Source organism: Molossus molossus, unplaced genomic scaffold (genome assembly GCF_014108415.1).
Source record: "Molossus molossus isolate mMolMol1 unplaced genomic scaffold, mMolMol1.p scaffold_m16_p_16, whole genome shotgun sequence".
In the NCBI taxonomy this organism is placed as follows: domain Eukaryota; kingdom Metazoa; phylum Chordata; class Mammalia; order Chiroptera; family Molossidae; genus Molossus; species Molossus molossus.
In genome coordinates, this window is record NW_023425351.1 from 45,593,900 (window position 1) to 45,619,689 (window position 25,790).

At 36.7% G+C, this 25,790-nt stretch overlaps 1 protein-coding gene across 1 annotated transcript in view; it reads right to left on the minus strand.

Annotated features, from left to right (window-relative positions):
• UBR5 (ubiquitin protein ligase E3 component n-recognin 5) overlaps positions 1-25,790 on the minus strand; it is a 139,277-nt gene that overhangs the window by 43,104 nt on the left and 70,383 nt on the right. Inside the window, exons 14-28 of the mRNA XM_036264225.1 lie at positions 22,748-22,932; positions 19,324-19,433; positions 18,423-18,535; positions 16,513-16,656; positions 16,306-16,417; positions 15,824-15,978; positions 15,349-15,546; positions 11,301-11,511; positions 10,122-10,248; positions 6,142-6,293; positions 5,607-5,702; positions 5,131-5,254; positions 1,928-2,025; positions 651-799; positions 36-127 (exon numbers count right to left, since the gene is read on the minus strand). Coding sequence (XP_036120118.1) covers positions 36-127; positions 651-799; positions 1,928-2,025; positions 5,131-5,254; positions 5,607-5,702; positions 6,142-6,293; positions 10,122-10,248; positions 11,301-11,511; positions 15,349-15,546; positions 15,824-15,978; positions 16,306-16,417; positions 16,513-16,656; positions 18,423-18,535; positions 19,324-19,433; positions 22,748-22,932 — 2,066 coding nt within the window. The remainder of the gene's footprint in view (positions 1-35; positions 128-650; positions 800-1,927; positions 2,026-5,130; positions 5,255-5,606; positions 5,703-6,141; positions 6,294-10,121; positions 10,249-11,300; positions 11,512-15,348; positions 15,547-15,823; positions 15,979-16,305; positions 16,418-16,512; positions 16,657-18,422; positions 18,536-19,323; positions 19,434-22,747; positions 22,933-25,790) is intronic.

Here is a 25,790-nt window from a genome sequence, read left to right on the forward strand (position 1 = left end):
GTTTATAATGTTAACATGAACTAGGTTGTACTCACTTGCAATCGTGACCTTTATGACAAACCCTTGCACATTCTGTACAGCAACAGAGTGACTCCAGCAAGCCACAAGTTCGACACTCAAAAATATCCTAAAATTAGAAGAGTATACTTAAAAAAATAATATGTATATCTCATCATAATTGTTTCTGGTACTTTCTAAAATAATCCAATCACAATGATAGCAGAGCAAAATTAATATGTTCTGGAAACAGAGAGTCATGGATTGCATAGCAAATACACATTTTACAATATCAGACAAATGCAAATCAAGTATTATCAGAACATAAATAATTTACATCATCTAAAGAGTTATAGTTATAACATCTACATCAAGAGTTGTGGATCAGATTATACTACCCCAGCGAAGATTTCTAATTTTCATGATATTCCATAACTAAGTTAAGAATCAACTTCTCTGCCTCCTTTATTTAGGAATTCAATAAAAATTAATTTTCTTTGGAGAATTTTATAACTCAGAGCAACAGGAAATATCAGATTTACAATTCTAAGCTTTTAAAAACCATAACTCTAGTGATGGTTGGGGTGGAGGTAGGGGGGTGGGAACAAAACCTGATGATAGCATTAAAAATAGGGAAGTGTAAAATAACTTACCTGGTTAATGTGCTCTGCTCCAGTCCATGTAAAACTGCAAGTATCATTACAGCACAAGACATATAGAGGAGAGTCATCAGGGTTGGTACCTGATGGACAAACCATTCCCATAAATACATCTTCCTCTTTTTCACTTGAGGATACATCAGCTAAAAAGATTAAAGAAAGGATTTAATCAGAGCCATCTACTACTTTACTCAAATGGAAAAGCTCTAACATTTATACAGAATAAATCAGAAACTGTTATATATTAATAAAAAATTTATACACAAAATCACCATGAAAGGAAATCCAGTAAATTCGGGTGAAAAATAAAACAAAGTGCAATTATATCATAATCACATATGAGGACAATGTAAATGCACCACACATCAGCCACGTGCATCCTTAGCTCTAAATTATGCAGTTAAGATTCAAGTACTAGCTCTATTTAACAAAATATAGACAATCACATCAAGCATTTATAGCTAGTATTTCATTTTATTTTTTATTTTTTGTTGTTAATCCTCACCCAGGGATATTTTTTTCCATTGATTTATAGAGAGAGTAGAAGGGAGGGATGGACAGAGAAAGAGAGAGAACATCTATGTGAGAGACACATCAATCCGTTGCCTCCTGCACGCACCCCAACCAGGGCCAGGGATAGAACTTGCAACCCAAGTTATGTGCCCTTGACAAAGAAATTAAACCCACGACCCTTTGGTGTGTAGGCCAATGCTCTACCCACTGACCCACACCAGCCAGGGCTATTGCCAATATTTTAAAAAGGATAACTACACTTCAATCATTTGGTTGAAGGATGAATGACAGGAATTGATATTCCTTAATGCTTTCTATTAAGTAGGAATTCCAAGTCAAAAGGAAGAACAGTAAGACATCTGAGCTATATAAAATTTGTATAAAATGTTATCACTATCACCATTTTATTTAACCACTGGCAGTTTCTATCAATAATCTACTGTTATTTTCAAAAGATAAGTCAGTACACTACACATTATGGAAACTTTCTGAAATTTAAGTAATTCATACTAGCTGCTTTTTAATAGAAAGTTAGAAGGTATAATTCACTTGAAAAAAATATAAACATAAATTTTACATAAACACTAACATGTTTATATATATATATACACAAAAAATAATTATCTTGAGAGTTTCTAATCAATTTTATCAGTCCACATACAGAAATTAGGTTTGAATAATTATGATGTTACATATATAGAAGAGAATCTATTCAAATTTTAAAATATGCAATTAATCTAGGACTTGAAGTAAATTACCTTTTGCAATTTTCTGGGCTGTTTCTAAGATGGTAATTGCAGCAGGATAAGCTCGGCCACTTACAGCTGACATAAAAGGTGTCATCCCTCTTGCATCCCTAAAATGAGAAAAATTGTACATAAAAATATAAATTATCAATTACTTTTCCTTACTGACTGTAAAAGGACATGTTCACGATTAAACAAAAACTAGTTATGTTTTGTTAAAAAAATGTCAAAGACATCCCTCAGAAGAGGGGATGGGGGGCGGGGGGTGGGGGGTGGGAAGAGATAAACCACAGAACTTATATGCATGTATGCATGACCAATGGACTTGGACAACTAAGCCGGGGACAGGGTGGAGGGGGGGTGGGGTGGGGGGTGCCAATGGGGTAAAAAGGTAAAATATCTGTAACAAAAAAATAAATAAAAATTCATTAAAATAAATAAATAAATAAATAAATAAATAAATAAATGTCAAAGAAAATCACTGCTGGTATTTTCTGGTCTCATATCATCTCATTTGAGAAAGAAAGCCACCTCTGTGGGATCCTTGTCTCTCTAGTCTCTCTAAAACCACACATTCCTTGCCCTGAACGGTTTTGCTCTGTGGTTAGAGCGTCAGGGCCAGAGAGTCCCGGGTTCGGTTCCCACTAAGGGCACGTACCGCGGTTGCTGTTTGTCCCCGGCCCCGGTTGGGGTTGTGTGGGTGGCAGCCACTCGATGTGTCTCTCTCATATCAATGTTTCTCTCTCTTTCTTCCTCCCTCTATCGCTCCTGTTCTATCTGAAGATAAATGCGAAAATGTCCTCAGGTGAGGATAAAAAACAAAACAAAAAACACTTTCCTTTCTTGGCCTTCATTGACACTTACAGACCAGCAAAGGCTCTGGAGTCCAACTAATAGTTTTTAAACGTGGGATCAGGAATAGACTATCTCATACGACTGTGATGAGGATCAAATAAATTACTTAAGAAGCTTTTAGCACAATTGTAATGAAGGTTAAATGAATTACTTATTAAAAAGCTTTTAGCACAATGCCTGCCAAATAATATGTACCCAATAAATGTTAGCTATTACTATATTTTCTTATATTTAATTTTCAATATTCTTTACTGAATTTCTATTCCCTCCTGAAATTTCCAAACTTCCAACCTCAGACATCTGTGCCTCCCTCTCATTCCCCATAGCAACTACCACTCCTATGAGGATAATACAATTCCAATATCTACACTTGCTTACTTGATAAATCTATTTACGATTTCCCAGTGATCCCTCACATTCAGCATATCTAACTGCTAAAATCATCTTTCTCCCCAAACCTGCTCTGTACCTCACTTCTGTCAGCCAGCAGTATCACTGTCCTCAATAACTAAGAGAAAAAAATTAAGATTCCTTCTTTTTTTTAAATCCTCACCCGAGAACATTTTTCCATTTTTTGTTCAAATAGATTGGGAGAGAGAGAGGAAGAGAGAGAAACATTGACGTGAAAGGGCCACATCAAGTGGCTGCCTCCCACAGGATCCAACCAGGGCCAGGACAAACTGCGACCAAGGTATGCGCCCTCAGTGGGAACTGAACCCGGGGTCTCTGGACCGCAGGCCAACGCTCCAACCGCTGAGGCAAACTACCCAGGGTAAAAGTAGGATTCTTCATGAAATATTCCTTCTCAATCAATTTTTTACTTTTGCATCTAATCTTTTCCATGTTCAACTACTCATTATTGAGTTCAATTTATTTCAACACACACATTAAAGGCTGTAAGTAAACATGCGAAATACAGTCTTTTTTTTTTTTTTTAATCCTCACCCGAGGAAATTTTTCCATTTTTTGTACAGATAGAGTGGGAGGGAGAGAGAGGAAGGGAGAGAGAGAGAAAGAAACATCGACGTGAAGGGACACATCGAGTGGCTGCCACCCGCACGACCAACCAGGGCCGGGGACAAACTGCAACCGACGTACGCGCGCCCTTAGCGGGAACCGAACCCGGGTCTCTCCGGACTGCAGGCCGACGCTCTAACCGCTGAGCCAAACTGGCCAGGGTGCAAAATACAGTCTTGACTTCAGTCTCACTCTTGCCTATTTTAATCCTTTTTTATACCACCACCACATTATTCTTATAACCCCACTGTGATATGCATAAAGCCTAAACAAAGCCATTATTCAGAGGATTCAAGCCCAAAGAATAGAGACAAATGTGGTAGCTTTACCCTAACTTTTCAGATTCACTGGCTATTGTTCTTCTCTTCTGAACGTCCACTTTCAATTAGATGAGTTACCATTTCTTAAAATATTTTTATGTTGTTGCTCACTCTTCTCTCTACCTATTCCTCATGGTTCTACTCAAACGTCATCTTCATAAAGCTGCCTACCACAGAACAAACACATTTCTCCCTTCTGTTTACTCCAAAATACAGTGTCCTTCCCACCCCAAATTAATGTCTCAGTTCTGGAAGCAAGAGACAGACCAGGGTTGGAATTCCAGCTGTGCCACTCACTAGAGTTTTATAACCCTGGGCAAGTTAATTAACCTCCAAAAGTCTTTATTTTCAAATATAAAGTGAGAATACTATCATCTACTCCAGACAGTTATTTCTAGAATTAAGAGTTAATGGAAGTCGAATTTCGCACAGATAATGGCTAATTTTTATAAAAATGTTTATTATTATGAGCTTGTTAAGAAAGATAAACAATCATGCTGAAAGCAGGGATATAATCTATTAATAGTTAATGAGTATTTACCACAGAATACTGATTAAAAACTCTGCATAATCTGAAGATAATGCAGTCTGCAAGCCAAAAAGACTTCCAAAGAAACTATCAGAATCATCCATGCAGTTTTAAAATACAGATTCCAGGCCCCAGACCTACTGAGACCTACTTTTAGTGTAGAGCTTGGGGGAAGAATCTGTATAATTTTTACAGTTCTCCAGGTGACAGTGGTAGAGCTAATTTACAGATTCTCATTTGAGAATAATAAACACTGATCTTTTTAACATATATACACGCAAATCAAGTTAATATAAAATCACTTTATATTCATTTAGTGTACCTTATATTTTATGGAGAAAGCATCTTTCATTGAAGAGAGCATAGTAACAGAGGGAATACAATGCTGGATTCTGATAATTTTAAATTCACTAAGATAACCGTTGTCCTATATTGCAAGATCAGCTTAAAATAAGCTAAGCTGAATCTTATCAAGAGTGTATGAAACTTCTTACTTGGCAGAGAGGAGTTCCCGTAGATAGGGCTGCAGGACAACACTGTCACATAACAATTTTAATATAAAATGAGCATTGGCCTTCCGATCCTTGGATTCTACTACAGATGGCTCCGTGGAAGGACCTGTAATTAAGCAGATCCATTTGGTAACAAAGCAAGAGTAAAGAAGACAGAGTGAAAGAATACCAAGTATCTATTAAATAAACCACCAGAAAAATATTCTAGTATTAGTAATAAACAACTTCATTAAAGAGAATTTAAACACGTTAACACATTTTACAAATCTCAACTGATGAAATGTATGTACATACACACCATAATTTCACTGACACATAGAAGATATTTCAGAGAATTAGATGCTTTTCAAGTCAAGGAAAGTCTCCTTGAGATAAAGTGTGGATCTGTTAAACCCATTACCAAAGTGTTTCTTTTATCTTGCAAATGCCTAATCAAATGAAGGAGTACAAAGCCTTACCTGGAATGGTGGAGGTGCTTGGTCCTTGAGTGGTGCCGGTGGCTGCTGTGGTGAGAGATCCCACAGCAGGGGCCAGGATAAAATCAATGTCACCATCTTTCAGTAAACAGAACGGCAGGATGTATATCATTAGAGGCAACATATCCCTAACCTGTTCTCTTAACTGGCCTTAAGGCTCTTCTATGCAAGCCAAATAACAATCTGGACAGAGGTTTAAGGGTAAACTTCTTTTCCTAACTATAAGAGAAGGAATCCACTAGGTAATTTATTGATTTATCCTGATGTATTACTAGGTAGCTTCTTACCCATATGGAAATATTTCAGTCAAAGAGGGATACCTGACAAGATTTTTTAGAATTTTAATTTTTAAATTGCAAACCCCTTAACCCAATCTTTATAACTTAACTAGTCAAAATACACATTATGCTACTTTTAAATATTTTAGATTTCTCAATATTCCACTTAAAATGTTCAATTTCTTTTCTTTTAAATCCTTGCCTTTTTGTTAAAAACTATATAAAATAATAGATCTTACCAGGATCCATCGCAGGAGGGTCAGGAACCCAACTAGGGGGAGCTATGGGGGGTGAAACTGGATCCTGATGGTCACTGGATGAAGCTCCAGCTTCATGTCTCCCCAAACCAGCCGCTCTCAATGAACGTCTCATCATTTCCCGTAATCTCAAGCTAGAACATGGACAAAATCAAAACTCACTACCATGACTAAATGTAACGAAAAGCTGCACAGAACTTCTCATCTGAGATAAAGTTTGTTCTACAAGCAAATGCTCCAGGCAAGGGCATTGTAAGTACAATGCCAATTCTGGAATCATAGAATAAGTCAGTGAGGGATTGAAATGCAACTGGGGGCACCTAGTACCCAGTTCAGCATTAAAACCACTATGTTAAGCTCCCACACAAACTTAAGCACAGGGAACAAAAGTTTCAGTGAATTAAGATTAGAAAATAATCTTTCATATGGTTAAGACAAATGAAAAGCTGAACATTAAAACAAAAAATGTCCTGTCCCCCGTTTATAATCAGTAGGAATTAAGTTTAATAATAGACATCAGCAAACAGACTGATTAGCACAAAAGTAGCACAGACTTACTTAGTCCACTAAATCCCTTTTCTGTGATCTCAAAAGCAACTGAACTAATATTCACAGAGGAAGTAGTTTTAAAACAAAAACCAATTTAGATTTATTTTTTATACAAATAAGTTTTTCTTTTAACAGTACAACTTGCATCACAAGGAAATTACTGAATGAAACTGGACCTTGTAAAATATGCTGTTAGATTACTGTCTGGGCGAGGTATTTCTTTCTCCTACTATATAAAAAAAAAAATACTGCACAGATGTGCACATCACTAAAAAGAAAAAGAAATAATCATAATCACAGACTTCTTCAGGGGAACTGATAACTACCTACTATACAAAAATCTGTACCTCTGAATAAAGGCTTACAAAAGCTACAAAATTAATACATTAATAAACTAACATCAATTAAGAAAGAGCACATGAGGCAAATCCCTTCAATTCAGACACAATTTTAGAGCTTCTAAATGAATAGAGTAAAAATTCAATTTTTAAGGGCCAGGAAACATATAAGGGATTTCATTCTCCCTTGCAGACTTAATCCCAAAGATATGACATTTCTGATGTGAAAGACCTAACACCAGGTGAGCATTATTATGTCTACAAATTAGTCATCTAAAAAGATTTTTATTGATATCTGATTCTCTAATTATGATTATTTAATCCAGAGTAAATGTGTTTTTCCATAGCAATACATTTTCAAATTTTAAGTAAATTCCTTTAAAGCATTTACAAAAATTCCTTTTAGAGACTATTTTCAGGAACACGTCTATTTTACAAGGCTTTTGCATGATGATGTACCTTTGAGAACAGAAAGATTCTATGGAAGATTCAACAGTAAATTTTAGTGTCTCAAATAGTATCTTAGTGATTATAGTAGTCACTATTTAAAAATACCTATAGTTAATTCTTTTACAGTATCAATGTCTTCTCTCTCCCAATACACCAGGGTGACTGTCCACACTGTGATGCTCCTATACAATATCAATTAAGCTCAACATAGACACTTAGTATCCTAATATGTCTTATTAAAAACACAGAGAAAGAGAGAGAGAAAAAAATCAGCAATAATTGGGAGGCACTGCAAATAACCTGAAAATAAATGCATGTTTTGGGCTTATCAAGAAGAAGGTTTACACCAGGGTCACAAACCCAATGCCTACTGGGCCCAGAAGATAAAATAAGTTGAGGAAAGGGCAGTCAGGTGTAAGAAATAGGGAGTAATGGCAAACTAGAGGTGTACACACTCATCTAAAAGCATTCAAATTTAAAGAAAAAATATTCAACATTGCACAGGCCAAACAGAACATGTGGGCTATTCTCCAACCTCTAGTTTAGAGGAGATTAAAAATAAATGAAGATAAATGGAGACCATAGTCTCATCTTGAACTTTCAAACTCCCAACTTTGCTGTTGTGATGTAGTCAATTCAATATTAAATGAGGGGACCATTCCTTGTCATTTAAAAAAGTTGTCCTTAACCTCTTTTCTTCATTAGGTCTTGGGAACATTTTTAAGTACAATGCCCAGCTCCTCATACAGATTCTTTAAAAACAAAAACAAAAAAACAAAAAAAAAGAAAATTATTCTTCAAGATGTTGTACACAATTCATGAAGATTCACCTGTATCCTCAGTGGCTGAGGACAATACTGAGGAGATACCACCTTGGCTGCTAAGATTCAGAGTTTTGACATTTCTTCGTATAGGCTTGCCTGGAAGTCATCGTATTTTCTGACAATATGGAAGAATTCAAGGATGATGTAATTTCCTCTTTGTAAGCACGTTATATCCATGCTACAGAAGCCTTAGAATCCAGTCATGTTCAAACATAACACTGTGACAAAAAAGCGAAGGTCATGTGTCTTCCAGATTAACAATCTTTAGAGTATATACACCTGCAATCAGATGCACCAATCAAGCTTTCCACTAAATCTGCCCTTTGTACTCAGGAACTATTGAGCCACATAACAAAACTTCTGAGTCAAATCATCATCTGAAGGCATTTAACAGTACTCCAGTCAACATTGAAACTGCATCAGTTTTGAGCTTACAGCTCATGAATCCCAGCCTGTATACTCATCAAGGGGCATCGCCTAGAAAATCCATTGTAGGCTAGAGGAGGGTTTCACTTCAATGTAGCAGTCTGTGGACTTCCCACTGCCCGGCGTGGATAATAAGACTCCTGTGCTTTCATCTGTTCAATCGGCAGCCCTGAGTTTGAACTGGGTAAGAGCACTGCAGTGAAATCTTCGGCAAATGCCTCAAAGGAGCTTACTCTGCAAATTATTTCTGTGAGCAACACATCACCCACTCTTGAAGCTCCTTTTAGTCTTTGCCTTCAAAATAATCCTTATTTGAAAAAAAGATGGCAGCACTGGCATTGGACCAACCATATCTGAGTCCAACTTGATTTGTACCTGTATTTTCCCTGAGGAAATGAAAGACCTGAAATAATTCAGACACTAATTTCTTCATGAAGAATTTAAGTTGCTTCCATTTTAGACCAAATACTTTGTCTGCTTAGAGTAATCCTAAACAAATAAGCTGGTCATCATTTCCATTTTAGATAGTCTACATAATGTTTTTGTACTGTTTTAAATTATAATTTGGTCACCCAAAAATAGTTTTTGATAAATCTCACTTCAGGATGTTTTTGAACGTGGGAAGCCATCAAGTTGGTACCAATTTTAGAAGAATCATTTTAAAAGGGAAAGTTGAATATGAAACAGAAAACAGGCAACGACTCTTCATTCTGAGTAGACTTTATAACTATCACATTAGCACAGTGAGCAGTGCTTCCATTAATGACCTGTCAGGTATCCAAGAATTCTGGCTGTTGTGTCTAATATAAATGTGCTTTTTCTTCAGAAAAACAACTATATCCTGAATTCTTTATATTCGTCACCTATTCAAACACCTAGTAATTTTCAGTGTGTTATTAAGGTTTGTCCATCCCACAACTTAGAAAGCCTGAAAATTTATAATACCAAATACTCGTAATACACACCAGCCTTTCATTTATTCCTAGATCATTAAGACATCTGAGAAACTGACCTAAATAAGCAATCCAAAAATAAAAGATTGAGGTTCTTTCAATTACTGTTATTAGTTGTTCTCCAACTAAAGAAAATAACTTCCTAGGAAACAAAAATAATAAATTTAAAACACATTCAAAGAATCAAGTTTGAACTACGTGTCTAAATTATCTCACATTTTTTAAGCATCCTAGGTTCTACTGTTCTACACTTAAATTCTATGTAGGTATCATCAGATATTTTTCCCAGGGTGCTATTGAGAGGAACAAAAACAAAACAAAAGAACCCACCAATTCATGCATATGATAGATAAGAGACACATTTATTTCTGTACTTGATTATGTTTCCACCAATTAAACTTTCCTGGTAAAAATCACATTACCTTCGGCTACTTGATGATCCAGCCCGATTACCTGGGCCATTACTTGACACAACAGATATTGCATTTGCAATGGCCTCAACAGCAGAAAGCCTTTCAGCAAATGTATTTCTTTCAGAGCGCTCTGCTTCTGAAACATAAGAGAAAAAATTAGGATCAACTTAAACTTCAAAATAACTAAGAGTTTGTGTACAAGGCCGTTAATATATGAACTATCATCTGGCCCGTGTGGCTCAATGGCTGAGCATTGACCCATGCACCAAGAGGTCGCCAGTTTGATTCCTGGTCAGGATACATGCCCAGGTTGTGGGCCCACTCTTCAGTGGGGGGCGTGCAGGAGGCAGCCAAAAGATGTTCTCTCTCATCAATGTTTCTCTCTCTCTCCCTCCTTTCCTCTCTCTCTAAACATAAATGAAGAATAAATACTTAAATATATATATATATATATGAATTAGCTCTTTATTTTTACTTACTTTGCAACCCCCAAAGGTCAAAAATACAGTTATTCTTAAGTAGAATGAAATAGCTTTCACTACTAAGGAAGAAAAAGACCCACATATCAGTACTTGAATCTTAGTTTATATACTACTTATGCAGACCACTATTCAAAAATGTGGCTACTAGAATATCACTGGCAGAATTCAAAATAAGGAAAAACATGAATTACAAGTTGCACTTTAGGTTTTCAATTTCCCTTCATTCAGCAATTAAAAACTTTAAGGCAAAAATACTTATTTACTTTTCTAAAAACATCCAACAATTGACTAGGTTATTTCTCCCTCTACATTCTAAAAATTACAATAAAGGTTGTTGTCTTAATATAACTTGCCTTCAATTTGCAAAATAATTCTCATAGTAATAATAGTCATCTGCAATTATAAAATCAGTAAAGCTCATTAAGTATTTATTTTACACACAATTATTATATATCAGAGAAAGTCAGACTCAAAACAAAAAAAAAACACATTTGATTAAAATTTTATTTGCTTATGTCACATACTCATCCTAACAAGAAGACAGGAGTTTTTACCTTCTGAGAACGTCAAAATTCCTGGATTTTATGAAATAAAGTAAAAGTACCATACGTTCTTTATAGTGATTTTTCTTTCCTTTAATAGTTGTTGTATTTTCAAAACTGCCTAAAATTCCTTTTAAATACTTCGATATAGGTCTTAATCTCACCCTCTTCTTCTTTAGTTTCCTTATTGCTGGTTGGAAAGCAAACTGATACACAAGCATGCAAAATATTTCGATTTCCATCACATCTGTGGCTGATGAATGTCTGTAGCATCTGTAGATTCTGCTCTAAAACCACTGCTTGCTCAAGATTCATAAGGTATTGTCGACAGGCCTCGTAGTCACAGCGTAAGATGTGCTGCATTAAGGTTTGTTTCTGTGCTCAGACAAATTAGGGAAAATATCTTCAATAAATTTGAATAACATTACACACGTCAAAAATTTCTCATAGCCAACAAAATGATATAATCAGCTCTACAAGTAAGTAAAGACAATTTCAGGTAGCCAAGCAAAAGGAGCTGAACTTAAGGGTACCCTTTAAATAGAGTATTCAATTGACAGGAATGAAAAAAGGTGGATAAATTTTCTGTAAACTAGTAAATGTTTCAGCTTTTGCCAACCTCTGGTTTACATTATATAAGTGGTAACTATCAAATTAGAACCCTAATTAGTATTGTTAACCAATTAAACAAAGGGTATACATTTTATTTCATGCCTACTCACACCCTCTTAAAGGTTGTTATCACACTGCAGTACATGAAAACCAAAACCTTCAACTCCCCAGAAATCATGACACATGCAATCCCCCAAAGGTGACGATGAATGTACGTCATTGTCAAAGACATGGTAGTACTGATAAAGCATAGAACATATCATTAACTACCTGAGAGGCAGCATACTATAGACTGAATATCTGTGTCCCCCACAAGATTCAAATGTTGAAACCTAATCCCCAATGTGATGGTGTCTGGAGCCCTCATGAATGGGATTCATGCACTTAAAAAAAGGCTGAAGAAACCAGTTTCCCCCCTTCCACCAGACACCAAATCTGCCCACACCTTCATCTTGGACTTCTAGCCTCCAGAAATGTGACAAATAAATTTCTGTCGTTTGTAAGCAACTCAGTTTACAACAGTCTGAAAAACTAATAAGCCACTGCATGAACATACCAAGGAGTTCAAATGGACTTCTTTCAGAATGTAAAACTACAGTTACAGGATATTTAATGGAATAAATATAAAGCATTAGTTTTAAATAAAACAGTAATAATGTTCATTTGAACTAGAATTAGAAACTGCTAGAAGCAGGTGGGAAAAGAGTATGTGGAAATACAAAGGAAAGAGAGAAGATGCATTTGAACAACTTGCTACCTTCCCCCAAACTGCCTAAACATCCCATCCCTTCAACCCAAACTCATAGGGAGGAGAAGAATGCGGGATTGGGGTGAGGGGGTGGGGGCATGAAAATACAGCTAAAAACTATTTTTGGTACCTGCCACATGTAAAATACACCGTTTTAATTGTGGAACTAAAACTAAGACTCTGAGGTGACCCCATAAATTACAATCTCCAGTTCAAGAGTACGAGGTGGGCCACATAAGACTAACCCTGCCAAAGCCTGGTAACATATATGCATTAATCAGTATGTTGAGAAAATATGTCAAAGTATGACCAAAGAATAAGAAGTACAGTACTTTTAAATGTAATAAAAATCAAGATATTCTGCTACACAATGCTGTGATGCAGAATGTTTTCAAGCCATCAGCCAGTCATTTGGTTAGAAGAAGCTACTCTATAGGGAACTTCCATCTCCAACCTGCTGGGAAGGACACGAGCTCTCACACTGAGAGCATCAATACCACATTCACTGTGTTACAAGCAAAAAAGTTTATTCTGCATCACTGTATGTTGTATTTGTCACGTATCCTTATAGCAAAAGGCAGGAAGAGGAGAGTTCACTAAAAATAATTCTTGCAGGTCTACTATGCACCAAGCCCTGAGGTACAAAGATAAATGATGACACACTTTATCCCTAGCCATGGGATGAGGACACATTTTATCTTTACCCTTGAGATACTGACAAAGTGAAGGGGTCACAGAATCAAATGCCTATAGAAGCATCTGAAATAATATAAACAAGTAGAGGAGGCTGGGTGTAAAAAAGATAACACAAATTGTAGAATAAATAAATGGCAACATCTGGACTCAGAGCAATAAATTTTAAGCAGTTAGAGCTGCAATGAATCAGACATTCTAGTTTTCCTCCAACCCTTGTCTATGCTCCTTCTCAGTCTCTCATGCAGGTTCCTCATTGTCTTTCTGGCACTTAAGTGCTGGGACTATTCTCATGATTGAATCCTTAGACCTTTTCTCTTTTCCATAAGCTTGGTAATATCATTCATTATAGTTCCTTTAAATATCACAAATATACTTACTGACAGCTCCTAAGTATATTTCTCTACTTGGTCCTCTCTCTCCAGGTCTTCAGACTTACACATCTAACTCTCTATGGACCATCTCCTCTTAGATATCTGAAAGGCATCTTACGTATAATATGTCTAAAACCAAACTCCTAGTATCAATCACATCCCACCCCTGAACCTGCTTTATCACTACAATCTTCACCTTCATGAATGGCAATTTCATTTTTCCAAAACTTTTCGCCCTCTTGATTCCTTTATTTGACACCCTATATTTAGCCATAAGCAAATCCTGTTTGCTCTACCTTAAAATATATCTATAATATCCAAAATCGAATAATTTCTCACGTGCAACTACCTCCTGGGCTAAGCCATCATCACCTCCCACCTGGATTTTTTTTTTTATCCTCACCCAAGGATATTTTTCCATTTATCTTCAGCTAGAGTGGAAGGGAGAAAGAGAGAAAGAGGGAGAAGGAAACATCGATGTGAGACACATCAACTGGTTGCCTCCTGCACAACAACTAGGGCTGGGGACCAAACCGCAACCGAGGTACGTACCCTTGACCGGAATTGAATCCGCAACTCTTTGGGCCATGGGCCAACACTCTAATCACTGAGCAAAACTAGCCAGGGCCTACCTGGATTATTTTAACAGTATCCTATCTGGTCTCCCTACTTCCACCCTGCCCCCCTAGTACTCCCAGCAGTGATCCTCTCTCCAAGTCAAATCAGGTCAATCTCTGCTCAAATTGCTCCAATAACTTCCAGAGGTGTTTGTTAACCTCTGCATTAACAAATACCTAACAGTAACATGTTCAAAACAAAACTCATCCTCCCCCCCTTGTTCCTATTATGTTCCCTCTCCACGTCAACCACACCCAAATCAAAGCTGTACAACTCCTTCCTTTCATTTACTGCTGGCATCCAGTTATCAAACTTTATAGTTTATCTTTCCTTACTATCTTTCAAAGCTATCCCCTCTTCCATATTTCCAAGAGTTCAAGTTTTGTTTCTCACAGGACAAGTGTACTGGCCTTTTTACCTGGCCTCTGGACTTCTGTTCTCCATCCACTGCCCATCTTCCTTATGAAAAGCCAGCTTAAATTCCTCCTCCTCCCAGCTTTCAGGGAAACTCTCACACCCCGTAGGTTAGCACACAGACACCCCAGCGCCTTTCTCCAGACTTAGCAGTGCCACTCACTAATCATTATGAGCCCTACCGTCTGGTTCTATCAAAAGAATGCACACATTCCCCCATGCACCTCCCACCTTCCTCTTATCTCCAGGAGACCTGGTTATTCAGAGCTCTGTGCAGGCATCGCCTCCTCAGAAAAGCCTTCTCTACGGTCAGTCTGATTTATATCCATCCCCATACTGTGCATGCCCTTCTCAAACACTTAAATTACATGTAATCACTCATTTACTCATCTCTCTCGTCCTAAAAGTCTATCAGCTCCTATAGGGAGGGCAATGAATGATCTATTCAAGACCGTTTCCCCGACCCTGGCTGGTTTGGCTCAGCGGTTAGAACGTCAGCCTGTGGACTGGAGAGTCCCAAGTTTGGTTTCTGCTAAGGGCACGTACCTCAGCTGCAGTTTGTCCCCGGCCCCAGTTGGAATCGTATTGGTGGCAGCCAGTCGATGTGTCTCTCTCACATCGACGTTCCTCTCTTTCTCTTCCTCCCTCTCTGTCCTCAGATGAGGATTTAAAAAAACAAAACAAAACTGTTTCCCTGGACTCTAGCAGTGTCTTCTGAATTCAAATACCACATAGTTTACGAAGCCACATTACCTCTACAGCCATGATGATAATAGCAGCTTTCTTTTTGATTGTTGAATTGGCAGGAAGATTTATTAAAGAATGTACACCCATTCCAAGACTACTAATAGGTGGGAGATCAAGCCAATCAGGATCCCTTATACCTCCCATGCAATCTTTGGCCATTGGGTAGATAGTACCATTTCCATCTCGAAGAATAATAGGAGACTCCTATTACAGAGAGAAAATAATAAAATTTGGTTATCAATCAAAACTGTATCTCTGATTTTTACAATAGGTATATTTGCTTTTAAATTAGATTATACATAATAATTACTATGTGTATATTAATAACCAAGTAAGAAATCTAGCTTTCAGATGTACTGAAAATTCTAAATTCTTCAATAATGTAATAACAAGCAAACTAGAGCCAGAGCCAGACTCTAACCGTCACATGAATCATAATGTTGTCATGTCACTTTTCAAAAGCCAAAATAAGTCTGTGTACCTGTCCAGCAGTGAAAATGGCTACATTCCTCTCATTCTGACCAAGGAAAGCAATGCTGCTTGTAGGGAAATTATTTTCCTGTTCTGCTTTTCCTGTAGCAAGATCAAAGATGCAGTACCGTACCCAATTTCCAGTCTTCAAAACAGCATGCACACCTTCAGAAACATATAAATGTAAAAAAGTTGTTATATGTCTTTAGTAATCTCTTATCTTCAGCTAGAGTGGAAGGGAGAAAGAGAGAAAGAGGGAGAAGGAAACATCGATGTGAGACACATCAACTGGTTGCCTCCTGCACAACAACTAGGGCTGGCTCTCTGGCTACATTTGTAAATCAATCACAAGAGACACATTTTTCTTCATTACATTATACACAAGGAAGAAAAACTGTCAAGTGCCCCAAACCACTTCATTCTGTTCATTTGCTGCACAAGTGTTAAGGGGATATCGAGTATGCCAGTTAAAAAACTTATAGAATTCTTTACCTTTGGAATCTACATTCACTGCTAATATTTCTGTTTTTTCGGGTATACAAAGCTTTTTAGGAGTCCTTTGGAAACAGTCGGGAACTTTTGGTGTTCCACCAGATTTGACAACCTGCATGACACAAAGGAATTTTGCTCTCATATTCCATAACATCCTCAAGGAGTCAGTCCCAATATTCACCCGCTGAATGAGTCCTCTACACTTACCTGCAGTTCATCAATTCTAAGTAACCTACAATCCTGCAGGAGAGAAGAAGGGTCTGCATCTGAACCAGAGTTGCTCTGACAGTTTGTATTACTGGACGTTCCAGGAAATTTTACAGCAACATAGGCACCATCCACTTTTAGCACCTAGAAATAGAGGTAAATACACTAAATATTAATCATTTATATATCGCCCTGGCTGGTTTGGCTCAGCGGTTAGAGCGTCAGCCCACAGACCAGAGTCCCAGGTTCGGGCACGTAAAGGGCACGTACCTGGGTTGCAGTTTGTCCCCGGCCCCGGTTGGAGTTGCATGGATGGCAACCTGTCGATGTGTCTCTCACATCGATGTTTCTTTCTCTCTTCCTCCCTCCCTCCCTCCCACTCTATCTAAAGATGAATGCAAAACTGTCCTTAGGTGAGGATTAAAAAAAAAAATTATATGAAATCAATATGCAAATGGAAGTCACTGAATGAACTCATAATTCCTTATGAGTATGTTTCTTCAATAATCACCATGTTATAAAATTAACCTGAATAGACTCACCACCATAGCTTTGCTGTTGATATCTATTATTCAAGGCTTATTTTCTAGAGAAAAACTAACACACATAGCCAGTGATTACAGTCTGTGGATGTTTAGCAATCAACTGCAAAAATAAAAGTATAATCCACAAAATCCTCCCATCATTCCTCTTTATTAGTTTAGAGCCCCACTGTGCAAAAGAACTTTTGCAATGATGGTAATGTTCCATACCTGCATTGTCCGTATGATAGCCATTAGCAGATAGTAAGCACTTGAAATGGAACTAGTGTGACTGAGCAACTGGCTTTAATGTTATTTAATTTTACTAAAATTAATTAGCCACAGATAAACCTATGGGCTACCATATTGGACAACACAGGTAAAAAATGCACAGAAAAACAAGCACAGGACTTGAAACGAGAATACTTGAGTCTCACCACTGCTACTTACTGCTTTGGATTTTGAGCCATTATGATCTTCTCAGAAGAAAATACTTGCCTATTAACTATAGTTCTATTTTGAGAATTAAATGAAATAGAGTATGAAAAAGGTCTTTGTAAATTGCAGAATGTGGTGTATCTATTCTTTCCTTTAAGAACAAATGAAAGACCATCATATTTCAGAAATTAATGAGCAATCAGGAAAACCTTTACTTTGCAGATACTCTACAACTATAGATCCATTTTGATTTTAAGTATATGTGGAGAGAAAGGTGAAATTGATGGCATTCCAGTTGAGACAGACTATACTAACTTGGTTTCTTAGAAGATAGGACGCGCTCCAGAAAGAAGAGAAAGTGAAAGGTGACTTAGAATAATAAGATTTTTAAATGTTATAGGTGATCTCCATTAGAACTATTTCATAGCTCCAAAGAATAAACTGTATCAAAAAGTAATCAACCCTGGCCAGTTTGGATCAGCAGTTAAAACATCAGCCCATGGACCAAAGAGTCGTGGGTTCGATTCCAGCCAAGGGCACGTACCTTGGTTGCGGTTTGTGGGTCGTGCAGGAGGCAACCAATAGATGCGCCCCTCTTATCTCTCTCTCTCTCTCTCTCTCTCTCTCTCTCCCCCCCCTCCCTCCCACTCTGAAGATCAATGGAAAAATATCCTCAGGTGAGGATAAAAAAAAAGTAATCTAACTCTTTCCAACTTTTCTGCAAATCTATAATTATTCCAAAATAACATTTTTTAAAAAGCAACACAGCATAAATACTCAAGGAGCGGCATAATAACCATCTGTTGGATGGGACTTAAGGAGATCATTGAAAGTGAAAAATAAAGCAGCTTTGAAGAAAAAGCCAATGAACACTCACCAACCATAAATTCTTGGGTAACCAATACCATTACAGTTCTGTTAGTAATTAATTCTTAGATATTCTGAACACACCTTGCCAACAGGAACATTCTTAACATCTTCCACAAAAACGACTTCCCGAAGAGACCACTGCTCTTCATTCACCTTTTCCTCCTCTTTCGGGGCAGGGGTGGACCGTCGTCGTTCTTAGACAACAACAAAATGGTAAGTACCAAAAAGAAAATGTAAAAGAGACTTTATAGATTTCATCTAAATATATGAAAAAATATAATTTGTAAAGGGATACATAATTGAGATATCTAAATAAAAATTTCACGGACTGCTTTATAAATTGAGGTGTTATGACCAATTTCCACTTCTAATGAATTCAGTGAAAAATAGCCTTATCTGTTAAATGTCTAATGATATTGCCATTACCACAACCAACTGCAAGGAAGAAACACAAAACATACTTTGGACCCTCAAAATTAGGGCTACCTAAGGTTTTTTGAAAAGATGTGTTGGACTATTCTTAAAACACACATAGCTATTAAAGTTTAATTTCAACTGCAAAGCAACTATAGATTTATTTTAAGGAGCTTTAAAAAAACGTTTGAACCCCAAGGTTCAATAGTCTAGTTTTATGAATTGTATAAATTCTGAGCAAGAGTTGTGACCGAGCCATAACCAATTTACAATAACATTCTCAACAAAGTTGGGCAGATATCTGGCTAATGGTAGTTATTTCCTTCTATTACTGCGATGCATTTTATATATATTTAATTATAACGCTCAAAAACAACAGATATAGTTAATGCTGCAAATATTTTTTTCATTTAAATACAGCTGCACACACACATACACACACAAAATCAAACCAGTAGGAACAGAATTTATACAAAAAGATATTAAAATGGTAGGAGTTGCCTCGAAATCAGAAATGAACTGAACACAGCAGTCTGCCTGGGGCCTTACTGACCAACATAAAACTTACTATATGGCATTGACGCGCTGCTGGCGATTGAGGATGCGTCACTGCACGTGGATGCCGGAGATGGTGGGGGACCCATTTCCGTTTTCACTGGCTCCTGCTTGCTTTCAGGCCTGCAATTAGAAATAAGATTCTCCTTATAATTAGGAAAATGAAGTATTAGGAACTTGCCAAATGGTTTATTTTAAGACTCAAGTGTATTCTTATTATAAGGGAATAAAATATTAAAAACTTGTACAAAATAGTGTATTTTTAGGACTCAAGGTACTGAAGAAAGTATACAGTGCCTACTTCAAGTTTTTAGTATTGTTTTAAAATAGAAAAGAAAAACATACCATATAAAGCTATCGACAACTTGGAACAATGCTTCAGATAAGCTTTATAGAGGAATAACAATAAAAGCTATACTCAATTTATCAAAATAGCTTTATCATGAGACTCCTGAGCAAAAAATTTTCACATTTCAGTGAACCCTGATGTGGACATAGCAATTTAACTGAAAAAAAAAAAATGGTTAAGGCAAATAAAAACACACAGTAGATTATTAATTTCTTGAAGTTCAAAGAAGGAACTCTTACAATGGTTTACCAAAATTTATTCTTTAACCATCATCTAGTAATGAATCATCACCTGCTATAACTAAAATGAGAAATTAATCCCTCTCTTCATTGAGTTATTCATTAATTATACATGTGAAGATAACTATAGTAATTATACAATATTCTACAGATGGTAAAAACAAAAATTTTATTCATTAAAGGGCAGAAGTCAATTTTTAGTCAGAAAAGTCATTATTACTCAGAATGTGTTATATAGAGATCATCCTGGTATATATCATAGGGCCATCACCTTAACCTAACCCTCATCTCCTTACTCCCACCAGGAACTTCACCTGAGTTTAGAAACAGTCCACAGAAAACACATACTGCTTTCGCCAGCATCTGCCAAAGGGCTCTCTGTGCAAGCACACATGAACACTTAGTTGCTCATGCAAATCTTGTGATGGTGGAAGCAAGCGGATCCTGACTAATCTAGTATGCCTGTAAAGTGAATGCATTTTAATGACTTGCAAAGAGTCCATTGACATGAAAACGATTATCTTCCTAACATTTAATTTCACTTAGTTCTTTTTTTTTTTTTTTTTTTTTGTACAGACAGAGTGGGAGGGAGAGAGAAGAAGAGAGAGAGAGAGAGAGAGAGAGAAACATCGATGTGAAAGGGACACATCGAGTGGCTGCCACCCGCACGACCAACCAGGGCCGGGGACAAACTGCAACCGAGGTACATGCCCTTAGCGGGAACCGAACCCGGGTCTCTCCGGACCGCAGGCGGGAGCTCTAACCGCCGAGCCAAACCGGCCAGGGCTCACTTAGTTCTTTTAGTAAATTTAATAACATAGATGGCAAATTTCAAGATCTTGAAAAAACTTCCTATGTACAGAATTTAAAAAGCATACGCTATTGTAATCTCATTTATACTAGTTATGCACATCAAAAATATTTCAAACGTTCTTTACAAAGTTTCATAAAATATAAAAATGTGCTTTGTTATTTTTATTTTAAATCAATGTAATTAGAGAGAAAAATCTATAAACCTATTTTTAAAAATAAGATTGAGCACTAAAGTAAAACAAAAAAACCCTTATTTTTATTTATTTTTTTAAATGTTTTTAATGATTTGAGAGAGAAAGGAAGGGAAAGGAGAGAGAGAGAGAAATATTCATCAGCTGCCTCCTGCACACCCACTACTGGGGATTTCCCCCACAACCCAGCTTGTACCCTGACCCGGATCAAATTGTGACCTCTCAGTGCCACGGTCCAATGCTCAATGAACTGAAAGACACCAGCTAGGGCAAAACAAACAAACAAACAAAACTTTAATTTAACATAAATTATAGCCCTGGCTAGTTTGGCTCAGCAGTTAGAGCACCAGCCCAAGGACCAAAGGGTCTCAGGTTCGATTTCCAGACAAGGGCACATACCTACCTGGGTTGCAGGTTTGATCTCTGGCCCTGGTCAGGGTTGTGCAGGAGGCAGCTAATTCATGTGCCTCTCTCACTTGAATGCCCCCCTCCCCTTCTCTCCCCGTCCCTTTCTATCTAAAATTCAATGGATTAATAACAACAAAAGAAAAACATAAATTACAATAGCTTTGGCTTATTAAAGATTCCTTTTTTCTTTAATCCTCACCCAAGAATATGTTTTCACTGATTTGAGAGAGAAAAACACCAATGTGAAAGAGAAACACTGATCAGTCGCCTCCTGTACATGCCCTGATGGGATTAAACCTGCAACTAGGTACATGTGGAAATCAAACCCGAAACCTTTTTGGTGTACGAACAATACTCCAACCAACTGAGCCACCCAGCCAGGGATAAAGATTTTTTTTAACTTATTTAACAGCAATCCCCGTGTTTCAGAATTTCAATTTGTATGGAAGAGACAAAATTATATAATCATTATATTCATTTGAGCAAACTAAAAAATTTCATAACTTTAAAAACCTGGTATGTATAATAAAATCCCAATCACTTCTTGTTAATGTTTATATACATTTAGAAAAAAAATACATCAAAATATTTAAAATGTTATTTCTAGAATATAACAACATTATTATACTTCCATGTTTCTATAATGGTCACATACTTTTATAAGATTAAATAGTTATCTTAAAACTTTTATTAAACTTTTTAGGTTTATGTAACAAAGAACCAAATTTTAATACACAAATAGATTTAAAAATGAGTAGATGCTTCTAACAGTACAGGTGTTAATACCTGTGTACCTGGCTCCCAAACCATAAGCCTGCCCAGAATGTGGGCTATCCACAATACACTGGGATTTCTATTCACATAACTCTCTAACTCAAAAGTTTACAAATCCTTTACAAAATTTCCCTCCCCAGTACACTTAATCTGTAAAACAGTTCCAATGATTGAGATGCAACCAAGATGTTAGAAATTAAGATGATTAAAGAGGGAGAGAGGGAGAGAAAGGTGTCCTAACATAGTAAGGCTGAACACATTATTACTACTACACAACACCTGCAAAGGACACATTCTAACAAAACAAAGACAAGACAAGAGAACCATATACTGTCATTCTGGCGATTAAACATCAAGAACTAAAATATACAAGTACTAGCCAAGTAGCCAACAGTAAATTTTACCAATTCCTTTCCAAACTCCTGAGGATTTGGGGGGGGGGGTATGTGCCCCTAGCGGAAACTGAACCCAGGACTCTCTGGTCCGCAGGCTGACGCTCCAACCACTGAGCCAAAACGGCCAAGGCAAACCTCCTAAGGATCTTAACAAGAACCCATCACATTAGCACTTTTCTGTGTCACTATACACCTTTAAGTCTACCTTCATATACAGTGCAAACTAGGAAGTGGGGTAAATCAAGACGAGTTAGAGTACAGTACTTACTTAGCTTCAGTAGTTTTGCTAGCTTTGTCCATGCTTTTCAAGCTCTCAGGAGATCTAAGTTGAAATCTACAGCTATCATTCATATTCCAAACTGACTCCATTAAGACACCAACTTTAGGAATCCCAGCATTAATGGAAAATGCAACTGCTCCAGCATGATAAAGAGGATTATTTCTCAAGCATACCTGGCGAACAAAAGAAAAATCACCTCAAGATGACAAACTAGAAAAGTTATTTCAAAAATGTATAAACATACAATACCTAAAAATGCTTCCTTGGTTTTCCAAATTCAATTTTACACAATCAAGAGGCTGATAAAGCACTGATTTAAAGGTATCTGTTAAGAAAATTTATTTTCCAAAATGAGCATGAACAATTTTAGCACATTTGCTAAAAATTAAAATTTCAGGAAGCAAATATTCTGACATTCTGCTATAAGGAAACAATAGAAATAGCAGAGAATAAACTAACAAGGTTACTAAAAAAGTGAAAAGTGAACAGATATTTTGTCTGTTTCTTATAATCTGAATTATTTTCTTTCTTAATTCATGACACTACATAGGCTCTATCATTTCACATATCTATTGACGTTTGTTTCCCACAGACTTGTTTTCTATAGGCCAGAAGCTTCCCTGGATAACGTAAATTTTCTCTTAAATTAAAAGAGCATGTAGACATCAGTGTTAGCAGTTAACTGAGTGCAGGAATGAACAATATATAGATTTTCACTGCCAGGGAACACCCTGAAACCAATAACCTGCAAGGTGGCACTGTCGAACACATTAACTGATAGCCCCAAAAGTAGTATGAACATTATTTCTGTAAATCTCTTGATTTCCCTAATAGCCCAATCTTACTAACATCCTGTTCAGTCATCCAATAACTAATGATTATGTTGTACTTGACAGTGGCATATATGAAAGTCCTGCTTTTTGGTGATTTATACTTAAAGTAATACAAAAGAAGGTATACATCTGAGAAGTATGAGAACTGGAAATACTGGCATAGAGTTGCAGTTCTATCAAAGAATACTTGTACATCACTAAGTGTAGTTCTATAACCTCTAATGAATAGTTCTCAATATCTAATTTCTTGAAAAAGGTATGTCCTGCCTTGTTGTGACTTAAAGGGGAAGTTTCATCCACTAATTTTCAGAAAAGACTGGTGGAAAACTTACAGCCTGAAAGAGGACCAGTAAGAAAGGCTATAATGGAAAGAGAAATGCGGCAAGACATATTAGAAGTTATTTATTAATGCCTTCCAATGAAAATAAATGCACCTTAAAAACAAGAGGTGTGTATCCAGGGTCGAGCATATAAGACAGACAAGGAAAATACAAGTGTATCTCAGAGGCACTGTGGGTTCTGTTCCAGACAAGGAAAATACAAGTGTATCTCAGAGGTACTGTGGGTTCTGTTCCAGACAAGGAAAATACAAGTGTATCTCAGAGGTACTGTGGGTTCTGTTCCATACCACCGCAACAACGTTAATATCACAATAAAGTGAGTCTCACAAATTTTTTGGTTTCCAAGAGCATATAAAAGTTGTTTACATTATATTTCAGTCTATTAAGTGGGCAATAGCATTATGTCTAAAAAAATAATATATACCTTAATTAAAAAATACTTTATTGCTAAAATGCTAACCATCATCTGCGCCTGTTGGAAAATGGTGCTGATAGACTTCTTGATGCAAAGTTGCCACAAACCTTCAATTTGTAAAAAACTCAGTATCTGCAGAGCATAATAAAAGGAGGTATGCCTGTACATTTCACTCAACAAGTATGATCTGTGAATTCTGGTATAGCTAAAAACTCTAAATGATCAATCATTTTTTCTGATGTTAACACATGAATGCTCTCCTTGTTCTGTGGCTATGACTCTCTTCAACCTCCATTTTTCTACAACTTCAAAACAAAATTTCAGTTCTACACCAAATACATATATCTATAAAAAATAAAATAAACTTCAGGCATGAACCTCCCCACCCCACCCACTAATCATAGGTACTGAATTCTTTTTTTTTAAATATGTTTTTATTCATTTCAGAGATACAGAAACATCAATCAGCTGCCTCCTGCATGCCCCAAACTGGGAATCAAGCATGCAACCTGTGTATGTGCCCTGACTGGGAATCAAACTGGCGACCTCCTGGTGCACAGGACAACTGAGCCAGATCAGCTGGAATACACCAAATATTTTAATATGGTGCTATCTTTCAGAATTCAGTGCCAGGCTGTTTTGTTTAGCTTTTTTTCAGTATATCTTTCAAGTATTTGTTCAGCTCTCCCTGTCTATAGTAATGTCATCCTACATGTAATAAGGCAATTGCTAGGATATTCCTAATTATGTGAGTCCAGTGAACAAGGAACTTTGAGAACATCAGAAAGCAGTATCTGAACTAACTAGGAAAAGGGGAGCTCCAAGAAGAGAGAGATTTGTCCAAAGCAACTGACATAAATAATGAAGGCTGAACAATAATATTCAAAATAGTGGGTAACTGCTAAAAACTTCCTAGTTGGAAGGCCAACAAAGGAATCAGAACAAGACAACCTTGAGTAAGACCAAAAAAAAAAAAAAAAATAGCCACAAACAAAAAGAACAGCCCCATTTCAGCTGGGTTTTGGAAAAGTACAGCTAAAATGGTGACAACTTTTTAAAACAGAAAATATAAGTAATACCATGAAGAGGAAAAAAAAGTGAATTGAAAGTGCCAGATAAGGAAATTAGCTCCACATTCTGTAATAAAATCTACCATCTGTCTAAGTGTTAGGGATTATAAAGTCCTTAAACATTCATTACAGCACTTGCTATAATGAATATAAACGTCAAATTTTATCCTGAAGATAAACTTCTATGAGAGTCTAATGAAGCAGACATGTAACAATAGCCCTCAAACTCTTCCCTATTAAACATTACTGAGAACCTAAAAATATTGTTTATGTGGGTCATATATAGTTGGTTTTTAATATGTTAGTAATTAAAACTAAGAAGTGTTAAAATAGCCATTTAATAGTAATAAGCCCCATGTTAATATAAACAAA